Below are 20,031 nucleotides of genomic sequence, written 5' to 3'. Positions count from 1 at the left end.
CAAGGTTGACTCAGCCTTCCATCCTTCCGAGGTAGGTAAAATGAGGACCCAGATTGTGGGGGCAATAAGCTGACTTTGTATAAAGAAGAACACCGCTTAGGGGGGGCCGAAAGCCCTACTAAACAGGTATATACAAAAGTATGAAGGCTATTGCTTAACGCAGTGTAAGCCGCCCTGAGTCTCCGGAGAAGGGCGGCATATAAATCGAACCAATAAATAAATAAATAAATAAATAAAAAATGTGTTAAAAACTATTATTTTCATGGAGACTTTTTGAGTCCTGGAACTACATTATGCCATATAGACCTATTTCTTGGAAGTACAGAGCTCACCTTCTTTCCAAGCAGCCTTTGAACTCAACACTCAAAACCTCTTTAAAACCTTTGTTCCAAATGGCCAAGGTCCAGGAAAACTCACCCACAGTCTCAGTCGGTCGCTGCCGGCAAGGGAGGTTACCTGGGCCAGATCTATTGGTCAGGTTAGCTTGGAGTCCCATCTCTGGGTGCCAAATTGTTGGAAGAAATGTCCATCCGGGTCCATTAAAGATGCTTTAATGGTGGACAGGACCACATGATTTGAGGTCCTGGGCCAAAAGAGCACATGGAAGATATCTATCTATCTATCTATATTTATACCCTCTCTTGGGCCCCACCTTAGAGCTTCCTGTTCCTGTGTAAGGGCAGGTATCCTGATTGGTTGTCAGACTCCCATGGAGCCATGCAGGGATAACTTTGTAGGTTGTCTTGATTCTCAGGCTTAGTTGAATCTTGCTGGGTGATGATGTAATGAAGAGGGTTTTGGCAATTCCTATTATGGCTGAGGGCTAATCCTACCTTTGTTGGTTCTTGGGTGAGGGTATTTGCTTATGAATAGACCTAGTCATCTCTTTATCTCTTAAGTGTTGACATCTGCTGTGGGCTATTGAGGAGGGTGGGGGCTATTAAGAGTGAGTCTGCTTCCTGCCTAAAAAAAACATGTTTCTCCATTTCTCATCCAGGGAAATATAATATTCTGCCCTTTTAATATTTTCTAGAATATTTCATTCTTCTAGAAGTGTGGGTGCTAACTTTCTACAGTCTCTTCTGAGCCTCTTGCCCTGCCCCCCCCCCCATTCCTGTTGTGGGCTAAGTGCAGGGGTGAAATCCAGCAGGTTCTGACAGGTTCTGCAAAACCAGTAGTGGAAATTTTGAGTAGTTCGGAGAACCAGCAAATGCCACCTCTGGCTGGCCTCAGAGTGGGGTGGGAATGGAGATTTTGCAGTATCCTCCCCCCAGGAGTGGGGAGGGAATGGGGATTTTGCAGTATCCCTACCCTGCCAAGCCCAAGCCACACCCACCAGGCCACACCACACCCACCAAGCCACGCCCACAGAACCGGTAGTAAAAAAAATTGGATTTCGCCACTGGCTAAGTGGTCTTTTATTTGATTGCTCCCTTGGATGTGTCTCATTGTCGTGTCTCTCAAGATCATTCCCACATAGGCATGCAAGTGCTGAATGGAATGTACTAGCAATTTAGTCTGTCAGGACTGTGTTGCGTCTAGCATTTGTAGATTTCCCTAGCATTGTATGCCATACGCTAAATAAATAAATGCGTTCCCACATATCATTACAACATTGCAAGTCTGAATGTGTTTCCCTTCCTCCCTCTTTTATCTTCACATGAATTAAGAGGTGGGACATATACTGCGGAGATGGTTTTCATGAATCACTTTCTTGGCCTGGCTTCAAACCTCTTTTGTTTGATCATTGGTCTCTAGTAATGGATCTTTGCTCTGCCCTTCAAGACCATCCTCTATACTTATTAGAACAGTAGACATTCTGTCCCCACCCCTCCCAATATTGGCTTGTTGGCAATCTGTGTTTTTAATTAGCTTTGCTCTTGGCTGTTCATCCTCCCAGCTAATTTTTTTTAGTATCTGCTGTTTCTCCAAACCACTGCTTTTGAAGGAGTACAGACAACCTTAATACTTTTATTCAGGTAAGCTCTGTTAAAATAACTTCTGGGTTTGATTTTGTTCTGCTTAAATAATCAACGTGTACCAATTTTTTATCCACTGGCCATTTTTGAACCTCTGGGTTAAACAAGCCATTACCCTCTCACAAAAGCTCCAGTTTGCAATCTATGACCACTGAAAAATGGCCCCCATGCTATGTTGTTAGTACTGGAGCCAAAAAAGACTTTTTAACAGAAAGAGAAGGAATGGCGCCTTCACTACAGGGTGGCTTCCCCCTTAACAATTGCTTTTCATTTTTTTAATTTTTTTTTTTAGTTTTGCAACTGGCCAAATAAATTCACACATGTATTGCAAATATGGATGGGAAGGGCACAGGCAATTTATTTTCTTTCTGTAGGAAAAAGGGGATTTTTTTTTGTAACATCAGGGACCATCGAGAGGGGCGCTTTGTCATGGTCTTTTAACTTTTCAAAACTCTTGAATAATTCTGGAAGAGAACTCCATTAACATGGCTTATTTTCATCATTCTGAGATCGTAGCATTAAAGACAGATAAAGGCTCGCTTCCAAGTGATGTCTAAGGGACTGGGGGTGAAAATGGAAAATTGCCATGCTGTATTGCTCTATTCCAAGTTGAAAATGCCAAACTGAATTCATATTCATTTATATGTGAACTAGATGGATTTCTGGGCTGTAAAAAAAAGTGGATGAGCTCTTGATGGCAGCAAAGAGAAAGAAAACACCAGGCCCTTTGCTGTCATTTAGATTTTGTTGCTCAGATACGGTAATCCACCCAACCCTAATCCCAAAAATACAGACAGCGCTAGATCGGGGAAGATTGATTTAGGCCTCTACCAGTGTTGTGGTCAGTAAAAACCACAGAGATACTTTAAAGTCATGCAGAACGTCTCTCTCTAATGGAAATCTGATCATTCCATGAAATTACAATTAGCTGAGTAGCCAAGAAATTTAGTGTAATACTGGTTCTTTCCATGCATACATCTTTTCATTGCAGATATTAGCACATTCTCTGTGTAAACAGATGGTTGCTGCCACCACAAAGCTAAAATAAAAAGAAATAACAGAAGGAGCAATTAAATGGTAGAAAAGGCAGTATTTACAAGCTTATCCTACTAATAAATTCAGTGATACTAACAATAAAAAACTACATATTTACTCATAAGAATAGTTGGGAATTCTATCGGCAGTTTTAAGGAAATCCTTCAGTTGCACTTCCACAAATCTTGTATTACAACTCTCAACTCAGAAAGCACATTAAATTGTGTATAAACACATGAAAACCTGAACCTATGTTTAAGATTGAAGTGTTACCAAATATACTTTAAAGCTCTGTATTTTTTTTTAAAAAAATATCTTAGTATCTTTCTTCACATATAAACTAATTGGCCTCCTCATCATGTGCCTCTAATTTTAGTTATAAGACACCTTAATAATGGTCTTTATGTCCTCATGATAGTTAAATCACCACCAGTCTTTTGCAGAGGCAGTTCAAATCTCTCTTTAATTGTTCTATTGTTAAAATGGGGTTTCCCCAGGTGTTGATACTCTAGATACTCTTCATTTAGAGGAGGAGAAGGAAGAGAAGAAGGACAAGGAAGAAAAAAAAAGAAATAAAAGGATTATAGCTAATAAGTCTACTGGCCATGGAAGAGGTACTGATAAAGCACGCAAGAATTGTATTGAGTTACTTGCATTCTTGCTTCCTCTCCACACCACCAATCCATCACCTGGGGAATTTGGTGAGGAATGTACAAAAGGTTTGCAACTGTGTTAATGTTTCCATCTTCTTACTTGTTATGATCAACACGGACACACAAATGCCACTCTCTGAACTGAACCAGAATGCAGGCAATTTTAAGGTAAGACTGAACTTGCAAATTCAAAGCCAACAACAATAATTCTTATTCATACTGCCAACCTGGTCCAGACCTTCAGCTCATTAGCCATTTACTCCAATAGAAAAGTTTTAAATCAAGTGTTATGGGTTCTACCTGATTAGTCAAGGTAACTGACACATTTTCTGATCTCAACGTTTTGGAATTTGATCTATCGTTCTTATGGAAACACCACAAATATAGTTCATTGCAAAAGCCATATAGACACCAACCTTTTTTAAATTGTATTTTTTATTAATATTATTAAACTTATTTGCTGCCTATATCAACCACAAGGTGATTCTTATGACAACTGAGTCCAAAATTTCCATTGCTGAAGTGAGTTTTGCCCCATTTTACAATCTTTCATGCCAAAGTTCTTAAGTGAATATCTGGAGTTGTTAAGTTAGTATCAAGTTTGTTAAGTGAATCTGGCTTCCCCATTCACTTTGCTTGTCAGAAGGTCACAAAAGGTGATCAAATGACCTCAGGACACTGCAACTGTCATAAATGTGAGTCAGTTGCCAAGCAGCTGAATTTTAATCATGTGAGCATGGAGATGGTGCCAACATAAATAAATAAATTTATAAATGATAAATTTAATTTCGTTTTAAAGTATTTTAATATTTGTATTGTGTGTTTTTAATTTTGGCTGTTCACCGCCCCGAGTCCTTCGGGAGAGGGGGCGGTATAAAAATTTAAAAAATAAATAAAAAATAAATAAACAGTCTGTGAAAAATAGTTGCAGGTCACTTCAGTGTCATTATAACTTTGACCTGTCACAAAATGAATGGTTGTAAGTCAAGGACTATCTATCAAGGACTATATAATGAAATTATATAGTCAAACCTACCAACACGTTTGACAAAGTGCTGGTAAATGCATTGGTAAGCATGTACATACATGTACATAGAGATGTTCAATACTGCACAATGCAAATATATGGGGAATACCTCATAATTTGGTCAGTCCAATGATAGCTCACAAAAAATGCTTGATTAGATAAAATGTGATTGGATAGTTGATAATTGTGAAAACCAAACTATTAACTTGATATGTTATATGAACAAAATATATTACATTAAACCATAACATACTTTATCTGGGCACAGCAGGTTACTTGAACATGGCAGCTATGTTTTCTTAATCAAGGTTTAGTGTGTTGTATGCACCCATCTCACAAGATCATTGCATCCCTGAATTGATAGCCTTGAAATAATTAAGACTGATAAATATTCACTCACCCTGTTTCGCTTGTTACTCTGTTCTTTAAACTCTGTTTTGGCTGATTTATTATTTCTGAACTATCAAATAAAGTAAATTCCACCCTCTTCAAATTATATGTGCCAACACTAGGAAATGTGTATATGGAAGAGAGAGTTACTCAGCTGAAATTATCGTACTTCAGCTGTGTGTGCTAAAAAGGGAAAGCGAGAAATATCAAGACAACATTGCTTTTGAACTAAGTAATCAAGGAGGAAATACCGATTGCTGAGAAAGTCTGGCAGGCAAATTTAAAATTCGACATATGAAAGTCCCAACAATTTAGTGCACAGGCGGATACAATCAGCCACTGTGAGTTTTGGCAGAGAGAGAACAGTAATTACTAACATTGTAAAAAACTAGTTTTCTGTGGCCACAAACTTCAGTTCTGCAATTTCAGAAAGACAGAATCAGTTGTCAAAAACAGCTTTTCTAATGTGTTCCTCAGAGCTTTACCCTTTCCCTGCTGTTCTTTAACATCTATATGAGTGACGGATTACAGTCGTCTGGTGGTCAGATATCATCAGCATGGTGTTCGTTTATGCAAGTCTGCTCGAAGCTAGCCAGATGATGTCTCAAGGTGCTTTCTCACTGTCTGGAGGCTCTAAGAGGCTGGATTGGGGGGGGGGGGAGGAAACACAAGGTAAGACTGAATAGCTATGGGGTTTGGAATTTGCTGAAGACTTGCCCTCTTTGGATTTGAAAGGGACAGACAGAGCTGCACAATTTTGAGGTCCATGTAAACTCTCAGCTCCTACTTGATGAGCAGGTGGCAGCTGCAGCTAGGAGGGTCTTTGCAGAACTCCATCTTGTGCATCAATTGTATCCTAGACCAGGAGGTCCTGATCACTCTCACTCATGCTTTGGTCATTTCCATAGGACTACTGCTATTTGTTCTACATGGGGCTGCTCTTGAAGATCACTTGGATTACACATCTGGTCCAGAATGCAATATGGTGGGTAGTTACGGGCATGCCACATTCCATCTCTACCATGTAACTGCATTGGCTCTCAGCGACCTTCTGAGTGCAATTCAAGGTGCTAGCTACCACTATACCACCTATAGCTAGCTACCATCTATAAAGCCTTCATGGTATAGGGCCAGCTGAGACCAACTGTCTCCAATTATCTTTCCTTGTCCCATGAGGTCTGACAAGATAGATATGCTCCAGGTGCCTTCTATTAAATGTGATCTAATAGGACCCGGGGAGGTGTGACTTCTCTGTTGTAGTACTTGCTCTATAGACCCCATAGTCAGATGGCCCTGTTTCTGCCAGCCTTTCCTAAGGTACTAAAGATCTGTCCTTGCCCCGAGACTGGGCTCCGCTAATAGGTTAGCCTGATTTTGTTGTCATGACATTGTCCATTGGGTCTTGCTCCAAATGGATAAAGTTTACTTGTTTTTACTGTCTTTAATACATTGTTATGTTTATTGTTACCCACCCAGAGTTGCATGTTGATCAGGCAGCATATAAATAAATGTAATCAGTAAGTAAATAGAGAAAAAGATTTGGAAGATTGTTGAAATTACGGGTATATTTTTTTCCTTAACAAATTGTAGAAGATTGCCTTTTGACAGTGCCGGATGTGTCAATATATACATATACATACATACATACATACACACACACGCTTTTCAGTGCTTAAAAAAATAATCATCCACCAGATATGCTCCAAATCCTGACAAGCAGTTAACTGTTTGCAAATAATCAGCAAGGCTAAGCATCAGGCAAAGAGGAAAAAACCATGGAGAGCCCTGCAAAACTGCAGGGAATTCAGATTGCCAGTTGCCAAATTGTTCAATGACAGCTCAGCATCTTTGTACTTTCCGATAGAGACAATATAGAGATAGCTAGTTAAGGCACCAAGCTGGAAACCAGGAGATTGTGAGTTCTAGTCCCTCTTTAGGCATGAAAGCCATTTGAAGGACTCTGGGCCAATCACTCACCTAACCCAACTCATCTCACAGGTTTGTTGCTATGTGGAAAGTAGGAGAAGGAAGGAGTATTAGGTATGTTTGCTGCCTTGAGTTATTTATAAAAATAATAAAGGTGGGACACAAATCTAATAAACAAGCAAACCAAATAGTGGGGAAGAAAAATCCACCAGTTTTCACGGCAATCTGCTCAACAACTTTCACAGAGGATAAAGGGGAACTGAACTGCCAAATGAACAATATTTTCTTCGTGCAGAAGTTAATACTGAGCAGGAAGCAGGTGCTTTGAAAATGATTTGAAAGAGGTATTTCAGAATGTGTGGAAGCATGAATATAGCATTTCTTTAAAGCAACTTATTTTTTTAGGTTTCTGTAATTTCTGTAACTTCTAGATTTTTTAAAGCATCTCTTCATTCAGTGACAAAGTACCTGTTTTGCAGGAAGAAGGTCCCAGATTTGATCGTTAGCATTTCTGGGTGGAAAAGCAATTGGTGCTCACCATACAGTGGTGAGAAATGTTCCTAAAATCCAGCCTGATTCAATTTTTATTTTGGCTCTCCAGTTGTTGGTGGACTCGAACTTCCATCAGCCCCAGGCAAAAGGACCAATGGTCAGGAAAGACAGGATTGAAATTCAACAACACCGAGTTCTACTCTTGAATCACACTGCATCACTAAAGAGCCACACCTCAGCTCTGTTTGAAATATTATTTCTCTTTGATAAAACAACCCCAGACTGAACAACAATAAAACCCAAAAATCAATACAGGAAATTAGAGCTGCGATCTTCTCATGTTCCCATCTCCACATACATTTATTGCAAGCTCTTCCCACTTGGCTCTTTGGGTCAAGTGATTTGCATACCAGGGTACACGGATTATGTTGTGGTTACAGAAGCTACTCTAAAACTACTCTAAACCCATGGTGAAGTCTATGAGTAGTATATCTACAAAAAGTAGCAGTAATGGAAATACTATCAGCCTTTAATATTTGCTTTGGAGACTGATCAATCCTGGAAATCAAGATTCCTGGAATTTGTTTCGTAGCAACTGAATCTGGCATTTGATTGCTTACGCTTGTGTAAGGGGATTAGGTACAGATATATTGTCTGACTCTAAATGTGATGACCAACCATTAGAAAATGATATGAACGGAAACACTCACAACTGACCTGCCCTTTGCAACTGGTGATATTCAGATAAAAAATATTTCACAATATAGCATTTCTGATGAATTTTGTAAAGGGCAAGTCAGATTTTTTCCGACCTGCCCTTTACAACTGGCATTAGTTCAGATAAAAATATTTCATAATATGGTATTTTTGATGAATTCTGATGAAGCTTCAGATTATTCATTGCCCACTAATGTGACTGTCAAGCAAATTTTATGTCTTCTCATACAAATTGGACTTAAAGTGGAGAGCGGCGAGGGACAACTTGCAAAGGGAATATGAAAAAGGCACATTCTTTTTGGCGATCATAGCAGATCAACAACTTCTTCCATTCCTAATGGCTTAATAATAATGCACAGAATTGCAGCAATAATTATAATTGTTGGCCGCTGCTGGTTTTGTGCCGATTTCTTATTTTCTAACCTTTGTATTCTTCAACTGTGAAATAGAAATATTAATTGGTCACCAACAAACATGCAGTTATGGTATGGGATAAATACATATGATACAAACTATTATTTCTATTATGAAATAAAATTGTGTACCTGGTTCCAAAAATAAATCTTAGAGATCTAATTTTTTTAAAAGGTAGCTGCCGCAAGATTGCAATTATTTATTCTGGTTTACTGTATATTGTCATTATAGAACACATTTACAATGATTCTATAATGAATCTATCATTGCCCTGTGTGACCTAAAAGGTACTCTCTAAAGGTCAACCATCAGTCCTCTGTGGCCCTGCTCTGAAAAAAATCTGGGTAAGCAAACTATCTGTCAGCCCTGGAGGCCATCATTTTCTTTGGATCTTCAGGACTGCTACACTTAGTGGCATGGAACTTCTAGCCTCGGAGTCTTCTTTCGTTGGGAGTGTTACTTGGAACCCTGACACCATCTTTTAACATTTACTTTCAACTAGTGTTTTCTCCCAGAGAAATCATTGATAAATTTGGAAAAAAATCCCAAAGGCAAAATAAACAGCTGAAGTTATTTATTTACTCTGCCCTTATTTAAAACATTTGAGTATCTTCCTCTTTTACCTAATGGATTCCAGAGGGATCTATGGGAAATAATGGGAGAGATAGTCTTATAAATGAGACTATCTCTCTCTGCGGAGAGACAGAGTTTAGAGGATTACAACTTTCTTGGTCCTCCTTGATCTCCTAGTAGTTTTTGATTCCACCTACCATGGTATTCTTCTGGACCACCTTCAAGGGATTGGACTAGGGGCACTGTTTTACAGTGGTTCTCCTTCCTCAAGGAGTAGCCCCAGTTGGGAAGGGAGGACAATTCTGCCCAGGGATCTCTACTTTGGAACTCTTTACCTCTCTCCCAGACATTGAACACAATGTGGGGCTAGTATTTACAATGCTGAATTGGTGCCTAGAAGTTGCCAGGGTTGGGTGGGAAGGCTTAAAATGAATCTTCCCAAGATGGAATTGCTTTAGGTTTCAAAGTTTCAAAGAAATCTTGCATTTGATCTAGAACTAAATTGTAGTCTATTCAGATGATCCCCAATTTGTAGGTCCCCCTGAATACACAACTCCTGCTTGCAGAGCAAGGAACAAGTATAAGTATTTGCACGGGGAGATGAATGGAGCACATGCACCTGCATCACCCACCACTCACATGGAACATCCCCTCTTCTCCCCTGCTGGTCCACAAAGGCAGAAAGGTTGGGGAACTCTGTCATAGGGGGAAGGAATTTATTATTTTGTGAGAGCTATTATAATTTTTATAGTTAATTATCTAGAACAGGGGGTCAAACTCAAGGCCTGGAGGCTGTATCCAGCTCACAGGGTGCTTAGATCTGGCCCGTGGGGCTGCCTTGGAAACAGTGAAGGACCAGCCCTCGGTGCCCCTCCCAAGCTCCATTTTCAGCTGCAACAGCCTCCTGCAACCCCCTGCCAGCAAAAACGGAGTGGCCCTCCTGAGCTCCGTTTTTGCTGGCAGAGCGCTCGGGCCACCACAGGCGTCCCTGACATGAGTGACATCAAGCTGGCCACACCCACCAGGCCCCCCAAAGTCAAACAAAACCCTGATGCGGCCCTCAATTAAATAAAGTTTTGCACCCCTGATCTAGAGATTTAGGGATGGGATATATATATATATGCATATTCTTTCTAGCCAGGTTTTACCTATATAAACTAAGATGTTCTACAGCCCTAGTTCTGTGAAATCTCATTCACAAGTTTCTGGGCTTTTTGTATCTTGCTGAAAAGCAACAACTCTGTGCTGTAATTTGGGAGACTCAAATAGCTATTTCTGCCTTGTAAGGCATCATCAGTGAGCCACACCCTCTTCTCAAGTATCCTCCCTGTAAAGGTACAATGTTTCTTTTTCTTTTTCTTAGGCTTTTATGTGCATATTCTTTCTAGCCAGGTTTTACCTACGTAAGCTACGCTTTTTGTATCTTGCCCAGAAACTTGTGAATGAGATTTCACAGAACTAGGGCTGTAGAACATCTTAGCTTACGTAGGTAAAACCTGGCTAGAAAGAATATGCACATAAAAGCCTACGAAAAAGAAATATATATATCAGCAAAATATAAATTTGGTATAAAATGGTTTATCGTGAATGCGACTGCTTGAGGGCTCCTGGATTGGAGCTGAAAGGCAAAAGGGAAGTAGTATGCTCCCTCCCATATTGGGATAGACCAGGTGCTTCGATAGAAACAAACACACACACACACACACACACACACACAAAATCATTATATATATAATGATGGCTGAATGGCTGGATATTGGACTACTGTTTGGGAAATTCTGTTGTTTAGTATCTGGATATTTTAATGTGTGATTCTATCTATATGTTTCATACCAGATTGTTTTACTACATTGATCTTAATGTATTTTTAGCTGTTATCACATCTGACAGTATTTAGGCTCAAGAACAGGAAAGTTTATTTACAAACAAATATTATATCTGACTTTTTTATTTTGGTCCGACCAAAAACCAGAGCAATTCACAGGATACTACATCTCTCAGGAGCCTCAGCCCTCATGACTATTGGTGAAGGAAATACTGTTCAGTAAGGTCTGTACATTAGATGAAATCTGATTCCCTCGAAATAGGCAATATTTCTACAGCAGAAGCCATTCCTTTTCTGGTATCTTTTGGACCAGGCATTTGCAAGGTGGGGGGGGGGGCAGGTTACGGTTTGTTTTTTAAAAATGATGTTTTTTAGTTTATTTGTAGCTTCATTCACTATTTTACTAATGATTTTAAAGAAGCAGAAAATTGAACTCAGGCAGGTGGGCGGTTGGCATAGAATTTTAGCACCATAATCTTGAGGGGATTGCAAAAAACAAACAAGTAAATCGAGTCCAGGTGTTCATCTCTACCTGCATGTTTTTATTTTATATGTGCAAGTGAAAGACTGTTAACACTTCTTTAAGTAGAAATGTTAAATTTAGACTGTTAACTACTAAAAAAAAAAACCCTGCCTTTCAAAAGCATGTATCTATATGCCATGCGGATTCACAATCTTCAGATTCTAAATGTATGCGTTGTATTTAAAATCCTACTTTATAAATTTTCCAGCAGGAGAGAAATTCTGCAAAGTTCTTGTTGAACAAGCGCGACGTGTTAGGCAGAGCAAGCTGTGCTCCTGGTGAGAGCAGAACGGCCTCATTGTAGCAAGTCAGGAAGTATCTTGGCCTAGGACAAGGGCTATTTGTGTAGGAACGACATGGAGAGAACATTCAGGCCAAAGGAAAAGAAGGTATTACATAGCAGCTCTTTCGGTGGGAAATGGTGCTTTATGCCAGAAGTGTAGCTGAATGGAACATTGTGCACCAAGCAGAGACTGACTCAGAAAGGAGCACCCAATGAGAAGCAGACGATGCTCGAAGGAAGCCACATCCGCCTTTGGTGGGACAGGCTCACCTGGTTGAAAACCTGCCCATTGAAAAGGCTTCACGGCACTTCTAAAAGCATGTGCAATAGATATGGACAGTCTTCCTCTCGTAGATTTATAAGGCTGGCTAACTCAACACTGACTCCGAATGGCGTACAGATTTAGAAAACAGTTGCAACATTGAAAAGCAAGGAGGGAAAAAAAGAACAGTAATGATTACAAATGAATGGATGGAATGAAATAATGAAAGAAAAATAGGTGGTATTATGTATCAGTGGAACTATGAGAGAATAGTGATGAGTGTAAGAGAACTGCAAGAAGTGTTTGGTCTTAAGAAGTTGAATGTATGGAGGGAAGTGAAGGTGTAGATTGAATTATGAATGTTAAGAATATATGATTTTATTTATTTACAGTATTTACTTACATCTGATGACTCTACAAGGTCTTCTAGAGGTTTACAAAATACTGAACATAGAATGTTAAAACAATAAAATGTCTCACCCCAATGCAGCATCACTATTTTATAAAGTACCATCAATAATGGCACCATCTGGACCTCCATGGGAAAACTCTGTATTCTTTCCTGTTGGCTTTAAGAGTTTTATTTTTATTATTTTTGTTTTTCATGTTGTAAGCCACTAAGAATCTGCAGACAACTATGGTGCAATATAAATGTGGTATATAATTTAAACAAACTGTTTCACAGAGATGGAGCATAAACTGAAAGCATTATGCTCTTTTCCATATGACCTCAACATCTTAAGTACTCTTAACATCTCATTTCCGATAAACCACTTAAACAGATTGGTTTTATCTGTAGTATCACACAACTCACCAATCACCGGATGACCCCTCCTCTTTCCCTATCACCAAACTGAACTATTCACTCCAGGCAGAATTTAACTGCTTCAAAACAGGGTCTCCTACTTCTCAATTCTGCTGGAAGGCCAGAAGGATTCCTGTTAAGAGTACCCCAAAACCACAAAGGAATGTTGTGTGATGAATAGGGATGTGTCCCAATCAGGTCACATGATCAGGGCAATCAGTTTGGTTCTCTCAAAAGTGTTTTTTATTTTTTGAAAAGGGAAACTGGACTGATTTTTTTTTAGGAAGATGATGACGTTTTGCTTCCTATCCAGGAAGCTTCATCAGTTGTTCATGGTGTTAAGAGATGATAGGACAGTTATTGATAGTTATTGTCCTTTTACCTCAAACACAGTGGTGAAATCTGAACCAGTTTATTACCAGTTCGCTGCCTGCCCATACGCAGTGTGCACCACGCACCGCATGCCAGGTGCACGCGCGTAGTGCACACCAAAAGGAGGCATGCGGTAAGTAGAACAGTACGCGAGGGTGGCTGGGTGATCAGCTGTGGCGCACAATCTTTTTTTTTTTACCTTTTAAAAGCATTTTTTCTACAACCTCTTCGGCTGAAAAGGTTGTAAAAAAATGCTTTTAAAAGGCTCCGAAGATCAGGCAACTCAGCTGGGATTGTCAGAGCCTTTTAAAAGCATTTTTTTCCGGCTGAAGAGGTTGTAGAAAAAATGCTTTTAAAAGTAAAAAAAAAGCCTCTGATGATCACGCAGCTCAGCTGGGCAGGGTGTGGGGGAGGGATGTTTGCTACTGGTTCTCTGAACCATCCGCTGCCATCGCTACCGGATTGGGTGATCCGGTCCGAACCGGGAGCATTTCACCCCTGCTCTAACACCATCCAATATAACTAATGAAGCTTCCAGGATAGGAAGCAGAACATTGTCTTCTTCCTTAAAAAATCAATCCAGTTGCCTTTTCAAAAAAAAAAAAAACACTTTTGATACAACTATGACATGGATGACATGGATTCTTCATAGACAGTTTGATTCTCAATTGTCAACTCTTGGAGGGAGGTAAACTGGGCCAGGACAATAGCAGGAATTTAAGGAATGCTAATTTTATTGTTGTTGTAGACTACAGTAACAAAATCTTGAAAGCCCGTCCAAGTTTCTCTCTGTTGCATTTCGTAGTAAACAAAATCAAGGCAGGATTACTTTTGAGTTCCTTTCTCATACTTGCTTCAGTTTCTGTGTACTCTTTTCTCAAGTTCTCTCATACCTTCCCCAAGGTGATGCCTAATACAAGATCTGAATCCTGACTGGATGAGGCTCAGATAACCCACTTCATTTAGGATGCTTTGTAGTTGCTGTCCCACCATTGCCCCCTTCTGTAGACACTGTTACATGAAACTGGTTTGTTCAGTAAGAAGTATCTGTTCTTCTACAAGTAAATAGTAAAACAAATTGATTAGAAATGCAGAACTGGAGTAACAAAATATGTAATGTATTCCACAAGGAAGAAGAAAAAAGGAAAACAAGGAATGCGAAAGAACAAAAGAAGAACTATGACTTTTTCCCATTACTTAATTGTGGGTTTCCCACACACGGACCGAGGGGTCAAACTGATCCTTCCCACAAGAAATTTTTTATGTAGCCACTTGCTTTAATGTGTTGAAAGTTGTTGTAACAGTTGCATGTTTTGTCTGTCTGCTTTTGCACATGCAAATCTGAACTGGCTTCTTGCCATCCTCACGTCTACGCTGTTTCATAATCGGCTATAAAGATGCAGAGGGTTAAGAAACAATGCTTGCTGTCGGAAATGAGCAGCCACATGTCCTGACACACATGATGATGATGCTGCAGCATCATCTGGGGTTGAAGGATGTTCTGAGTTCTATTTCAGCTGCCCCTGCACAATCATCGTTTCTGTACATTAAATCTGTACGAAAATCTTTTAACACACCATGGAGAAAATTGAAGCTATAATAAATCAATTGGCTGTTCTACATTGCTGATTAAATTATTTAACTTCAGTATTGTCTTCTTCTTAGAACTTATTCACTGCAGAGAAAACACCTATATGACAATGGAGAAGATATAACACAGTGTATCTTAGTGTATATGCACGTGTGCATGAATGGGTATTCATAGAGGTACAGAGAAGTTTTATTACACTATAGGCAGTCCTTGACTTAGGACCACAATTGGGAAGAGAATTTTTGTTGCTCAGCAAGGCAATTGTTAAGTGAGTTGCACCTGATTTCACAATCATTTCTGCCTCAGTTGAGTGAATCACTGCAGTTGTTAAGTGGCTCATGTGGTCATTAAGTGAATCTGATTTTCCCCATTGTCGGAAGCTGGTAGGAAGGTCACAAATGGCAATAACTCTGGGATGCTGCAACTATTTTAAATACATGCTGGTTGCCAAGCACTTGAATTTAGATCATGTTACCAAACAGTTGCTAAATGAATTGTTTTAAATTGAGGACTATCTGTACTGGCTTTATTTTGCATTGTATGTTTGTTCTAATGAAGAATTGAGAAGACAGATTGAGAAGAAGTTGCCAGACAATTGCTGTTTGATTGTCCGCAAGTCTTTTTCTACTCCATTTTATTTACAGCAGGAACTGATATGTAAAACACCATTAAAATTACCACTGACGTTATTAAATATTTCTGTCCCTCTAGTTTCTTGCTTTTACCTTTTCTGCATCTATAATTTCTTATTCGGTGTCATAGTGGAGTGGATTAGAAATGAAGTACCTGATATTGAACTCTGGAGACAGACATATCTGGTGACCTGATGCAAAGCATCAACCTTTAAAAACATTACAGACTTACTTGTGCCTGTGCCAGTCCCAATCGTGTTGATGGTTGCAGGAACAGAGGACGAGGAATAGAGAGGGAGGTGGCCATTCTCGCACCCCAGGTTTTTATCTTGCCAGCTGGAGGCATTCACACATATGCCAGAGTCCCGAGAGCTCTGCCACCCGTTGAGTTTATCATCCGAGTTCTGTCTTTGGTGATAGTAATGTGACTGCCCATAATCCACCGAGTCAGACCGACCTCTGTTTTGGCTGCCAAAGGTTCCCGATGTGCGGTCCTCCAAGTGGTTCAACCACATGGCAAGAGCACTCCTGTCCTCCAGGGATGTGGCAGGATGGATCAAAGCATAAGACAGGAGTTGCCTGCTCTCCTCTATGTGTTGGTTGTGTTCAATTGAGTGAGCCAGGATTTTGGGAAGTAGTTTCATGTATTCCACTTTTCCTTCAATATTCCCTGGCTTCAGCAAAGGCAGGTGGGTGAGCAATAGAGAAATCACTTTGTCCTTTGATTCTTGCTGCCACTGGTTAATGATTCCTGTTGTGCCAGGATGGGGGGGGGGGAGGGAGGGATGGAAAGGAAAGAGAAAGAAAGAGTGTGAAATCAGGAAACAAGGCTAATAAGTAAATCAAGAGATTTTAAAACATTATGAATAGCTTTTTGATACTAATCTCATCCATAATCAGATCATTTTATTTTCTTCTACTGCAGTGAAAATTAAGATGCAAAATAGAAACAACAATAAAGCAGGATAATACTTAAGACTGCATGCAAGCTTTTGAATCACACAGAACCTCCAAGAAAATACAAGTGTGGTTGAGGAAGATGCTATGTTTGTTCTTGCAAATGAAGAAATGTCCACTGTTGTTTCAAGACAGGCTGGCATGAATACATATCATTCATACCAATTTGTAACTAGAATCATAACCCTACTTAAGGATTCAACTTCTCTGAGTAGCGTCCTCTTATAAACATATCCTAAAATGAAACCAAGCCACCAAAATGGTTAACTTTCCCTACTTGATCCCGACCCACTCATATTGTTATTTTGTGAAATTGATAATTTGTGGGCATTTTTCCAGTCATGCGAGCTTGGGATCATGGAAGTTGCTATATGGGGGGAAAGCTGTGGCATGTACCTGCTCATATGCAAAGGATAGGGACTGATCATTTTATAATCTGGCTGCAGAACACATTGCTATATAATATGTTTTTATCTTGCTGCAAGGTAAACATCTCACAGCAGGGGACAGAAACATGTAACTTCACATCACATTGCAAATCAGTTTTCTCCAGTCCTGTTGCCTGGGAAATCCAGATGTGTTGGCACCAGATATGTGGGAGGCACCATATCTGGACTACATACATTATTTGTGCAAAGAACAGAATGGTATCTCTTTTGGCACGACCAGGTTGGCAAAAATGGCTATGCATGCCATTATCCATTAACCTTGGAAAGGGTCATAGTTCTATGGGGGGAAAAGATCAGGCTCAATTGGGCACTATCTAACCTTCATAACGAAGCTTATAGTGATTTCTGAGTTCAGGTAACAGGAATGCAGGACAGTTAAATTTGTAATTTACCAAGAGGAGAGAGAGAGAGAGAGAAGAAGAAGAAAACAGATTAATTTAAAATACAAAAATATGTTTAATGGAAAAATAAAACGTCAATCATATGATACTCATTACCTTATAAAATGCGCTTTTATAAGGAAAAATAGGAAAGGGGAGGTGCAAAGGGATATGGAAACAAGAAAAGAAATAGAAAAAAAAGTAACTTCCAACTTTCTTCAATTCTTACAAATTTAAGATACATTAAATTTTAGATGCAAAATTCAATATCACACAGTAATTCTATATTTCCAAATCTCAAAATTAATATAGTTCTTTCAGCCGCTAACAAAAAAGTTCAAAAGTGATTTCCACAAAGAAACAAAGTTACACAAAGTCTTTTCTTTAACCATAACCGTTAACTTCACCATCTCAGCGAGTTCCATTAATTTCATCATCCATTCTTCCATTGTGGGAATTTGTAAATCTTTTCATCTGCATTTATACAAAGATTGTTTGAAAACAATCATACTGTATTATCACACTCAAACACCTTGAGGCCGCTTTTCTATCTAAAGATAGCCCTATGGGGAGTTCCACTCAGTCCAGACAGGAAATTGTATCTGGAAATAAATTTGACTTTTTTTAAAACATGTAATTAATTGTTGGTTGCTAGCCTGATATAGCTTGCCACTAACATTAAACTGTCAGGAAGTTGTTCATTAGATAAGCAAGATATCATGGTATATTTCTAAAGTAGCAAAATATATTTAATTATTATAAAATGAATCATTCTAAAACATTAAAAAATCAGTTATGAATCAAGGTATTTTGACAGTGAAAGCAGCAACCCAAACTGGAATGACTTACTCTTTAGAGTGAATAATATTTACTCTTATGTCTTAAAAAAACACGAAGAAGGGTAAAAGATTGACTCAACCATCTTTTCCTTTAATGACTGAAATTAACCTTGTGTGATCTGGTAAATATGTTGGGAACCCAAGCAAATTTCCATTTCTGCTTTCTGAGAGCCATTCATGATTCTAGCTGCTATGTTGAGTGAGTCCTGTCTGTCTATTCATTCTGAATTGCAAATATGAAATATTGGATTGTCAAGGATGATACCCATCCCTGTTTTGAAAACAGATGGTGCCAAGTGTGGCTCAGAGGCAGACAACCATATGCCTTTGCAAGTGATTCTACATTAAGTGGAGGTTTCCTGAAAGATAAGTCACTACTAAAGAAAGAAAACAGTAGAAAAGTATGACATGAATTCCATTTCTTTGGCACATATGTGCCTGAAGTGTCCCAACCCACACAACCCTCTCTGTCATCTTCCACCTCCAAGATAACAAATGACTAAAACCCACCAAGGCAGCTTATGTTTCAAAGATGGACATTTATACAAATCACAACTAGCTGAGAGAGAGAGATGAATATTTTGTGTCTAATCAGGAACTTCATTAAAAGATATCCTTTAGATCAGGGGTCTCCAACCTTGGCAACTTTAAGACTTGTGGACTTCAACTCCCCGAATTCCTCAGCCAGAGAAAGCCAAGATAATTTTAGATAATTATTTATATGGAGAAGGGGAATATTTTTGTATTACTGGTTATAGCTCTTAGTATGTGAGCACCATACTTTTCTGGATTAAACTGAAGGCAATTCCATCTAATATTTAGAAGAGTGGGTGGACATCTTGTTTACTAATGTTTGCTAAGATACCAGTTCATAATGCTTTCCATCTCCTAGTTTTCATAAGGCAGCTGTAAAGTAGTCAGAAATTCTAGTTGGTCAAAAAATGGAACAGTGTGAATGAGGGAATGGGCTTTTCATCATTGCTGCATACATTGTGTTACAAATTTTGCCCCAAGTGTCTTACAGACCCAACTCAAGGCACTCACTATGGTTAGCTTTTTTTTATTTATTTATTTTGTCGCATTTCTATGCCGCCCAACTCCCAAGGGACTCCCAAGGGACGGCTTATGGTTACTCTGATTAGACCAGCATTACTTTGAAACTGCTTAGCTTTAAACAGTCTGTCCCATATTTTCAAAGTCATTTTTCCAGTCTCCTGTTATATTTAATATTAGCAACAAATTTGGCTTTTTCATAAAGCGTTCATAATGCTTTATCTTTGAAGTTGAAGCTGACTTCTTATAGTTTGCTCCTTCTGTTGTTGGGTTTTGTAATTTTAATTGGTGACTGAATTTTGTTATTGCTAATAACAAAGATATGTAAGATATCTAAAATCATTTTCATTGGGCAGAGCAGGAATCCTACTACACGTTGATACCAAACACAATGAGGGATCATTAGTAAGTGGAGCCAAAAAATGATGAGGGTGTACATTATAACTTCAGCCTATCAGTAGTATCTTTGCATATCCTGATCTAAAATTATGGTGTTCATCACATTGGAAGGCATAAGATGTAGAGCTTGGTGAATCAGTTTGTTATATCACAGAATTATGGCATGAGAGGGGTTGAAGTTATTTTGGAGATCTCCTAGACTCTGGCCACAGCAGAAATCTATTGACATAGCTTCTCTGGCAGATAATCATCCAGCTTCTGTTTAAACATCTCTGAAGATGAGGTCACCATCCCCCAGGCACTCTGTTTCATTGTCGAATAGCTCATACAGTTAGGACATTTTTCAGTATAAACCAAAATAATTTCTTTGTAAATTAAATCTGCTCTTTCGTATCCTGTTTTCTGCCCTGCCTTCTACATGAAAGCCATAAACTCCTTGTGACACTTATCATGTC

At 39.1% G+C, this 20,031-nt stretch overlaps 1 protein-coding gene and 1 long non-coding RNA gene across 4 annotated transcripts in view; one reads left to right on the top strand and one right to left on the bottom strand.

The window, feature by feature from the left end:
- Positions 1–6,070, top strand: part of LOC117675087 (uncharacterized) — a 29,153-nt gene extending 23,083 nt beyond the window's left edge. Inside the window, exon 2 of the long non-coding RNA XR_009623077.2 lies at positions 5,993–6,070. This is a non-coding gene — a long non-coding RNA (uncharacterized LOC117675087). The remainder of the gene's footprint in view (positions 1–5,992) is intronic.
- The window catches only part of SAMD4A (sterile alpha motif domain containing 4A), a 147,031-nt gene that overhangs the window by 38,279 nt on the left and 88,721 nt on the right, over positions 1–20,031 (bottom strand). For all 3 annotated transcript variants that reach the window (XM_034433415.3, XM_034433414.3, XM_034433416.3), the window contains exon 3: positions 15,732–16,250. In XM_034433415.3, coding sequence (XP_034289306.2) covers positions 15,732–16,250 — 519 coding nt within the window. The remainder of the gene's footprint in view (positions 1–15,731; positions 16,251–20,031) is intronic.

This window comes from Pantherophis guttatus, chromosome 1 (assembly GCF_059756535.1).
Source record: "Pantherophis guttatus breed Tessera chromosome 1, ASM5975653v1, whole genome shotgun sequence".
NCBI lineage: Eukaryota > Metazoa > Chordata > Lepidosauria > Squamata > Colubridae > Pantherophis > Pantherophis guttatus.
Note: the sequence above shows the minus strand (reverse complement) of the source record. Positions and strands in the feature narration are given on the sequence as shown.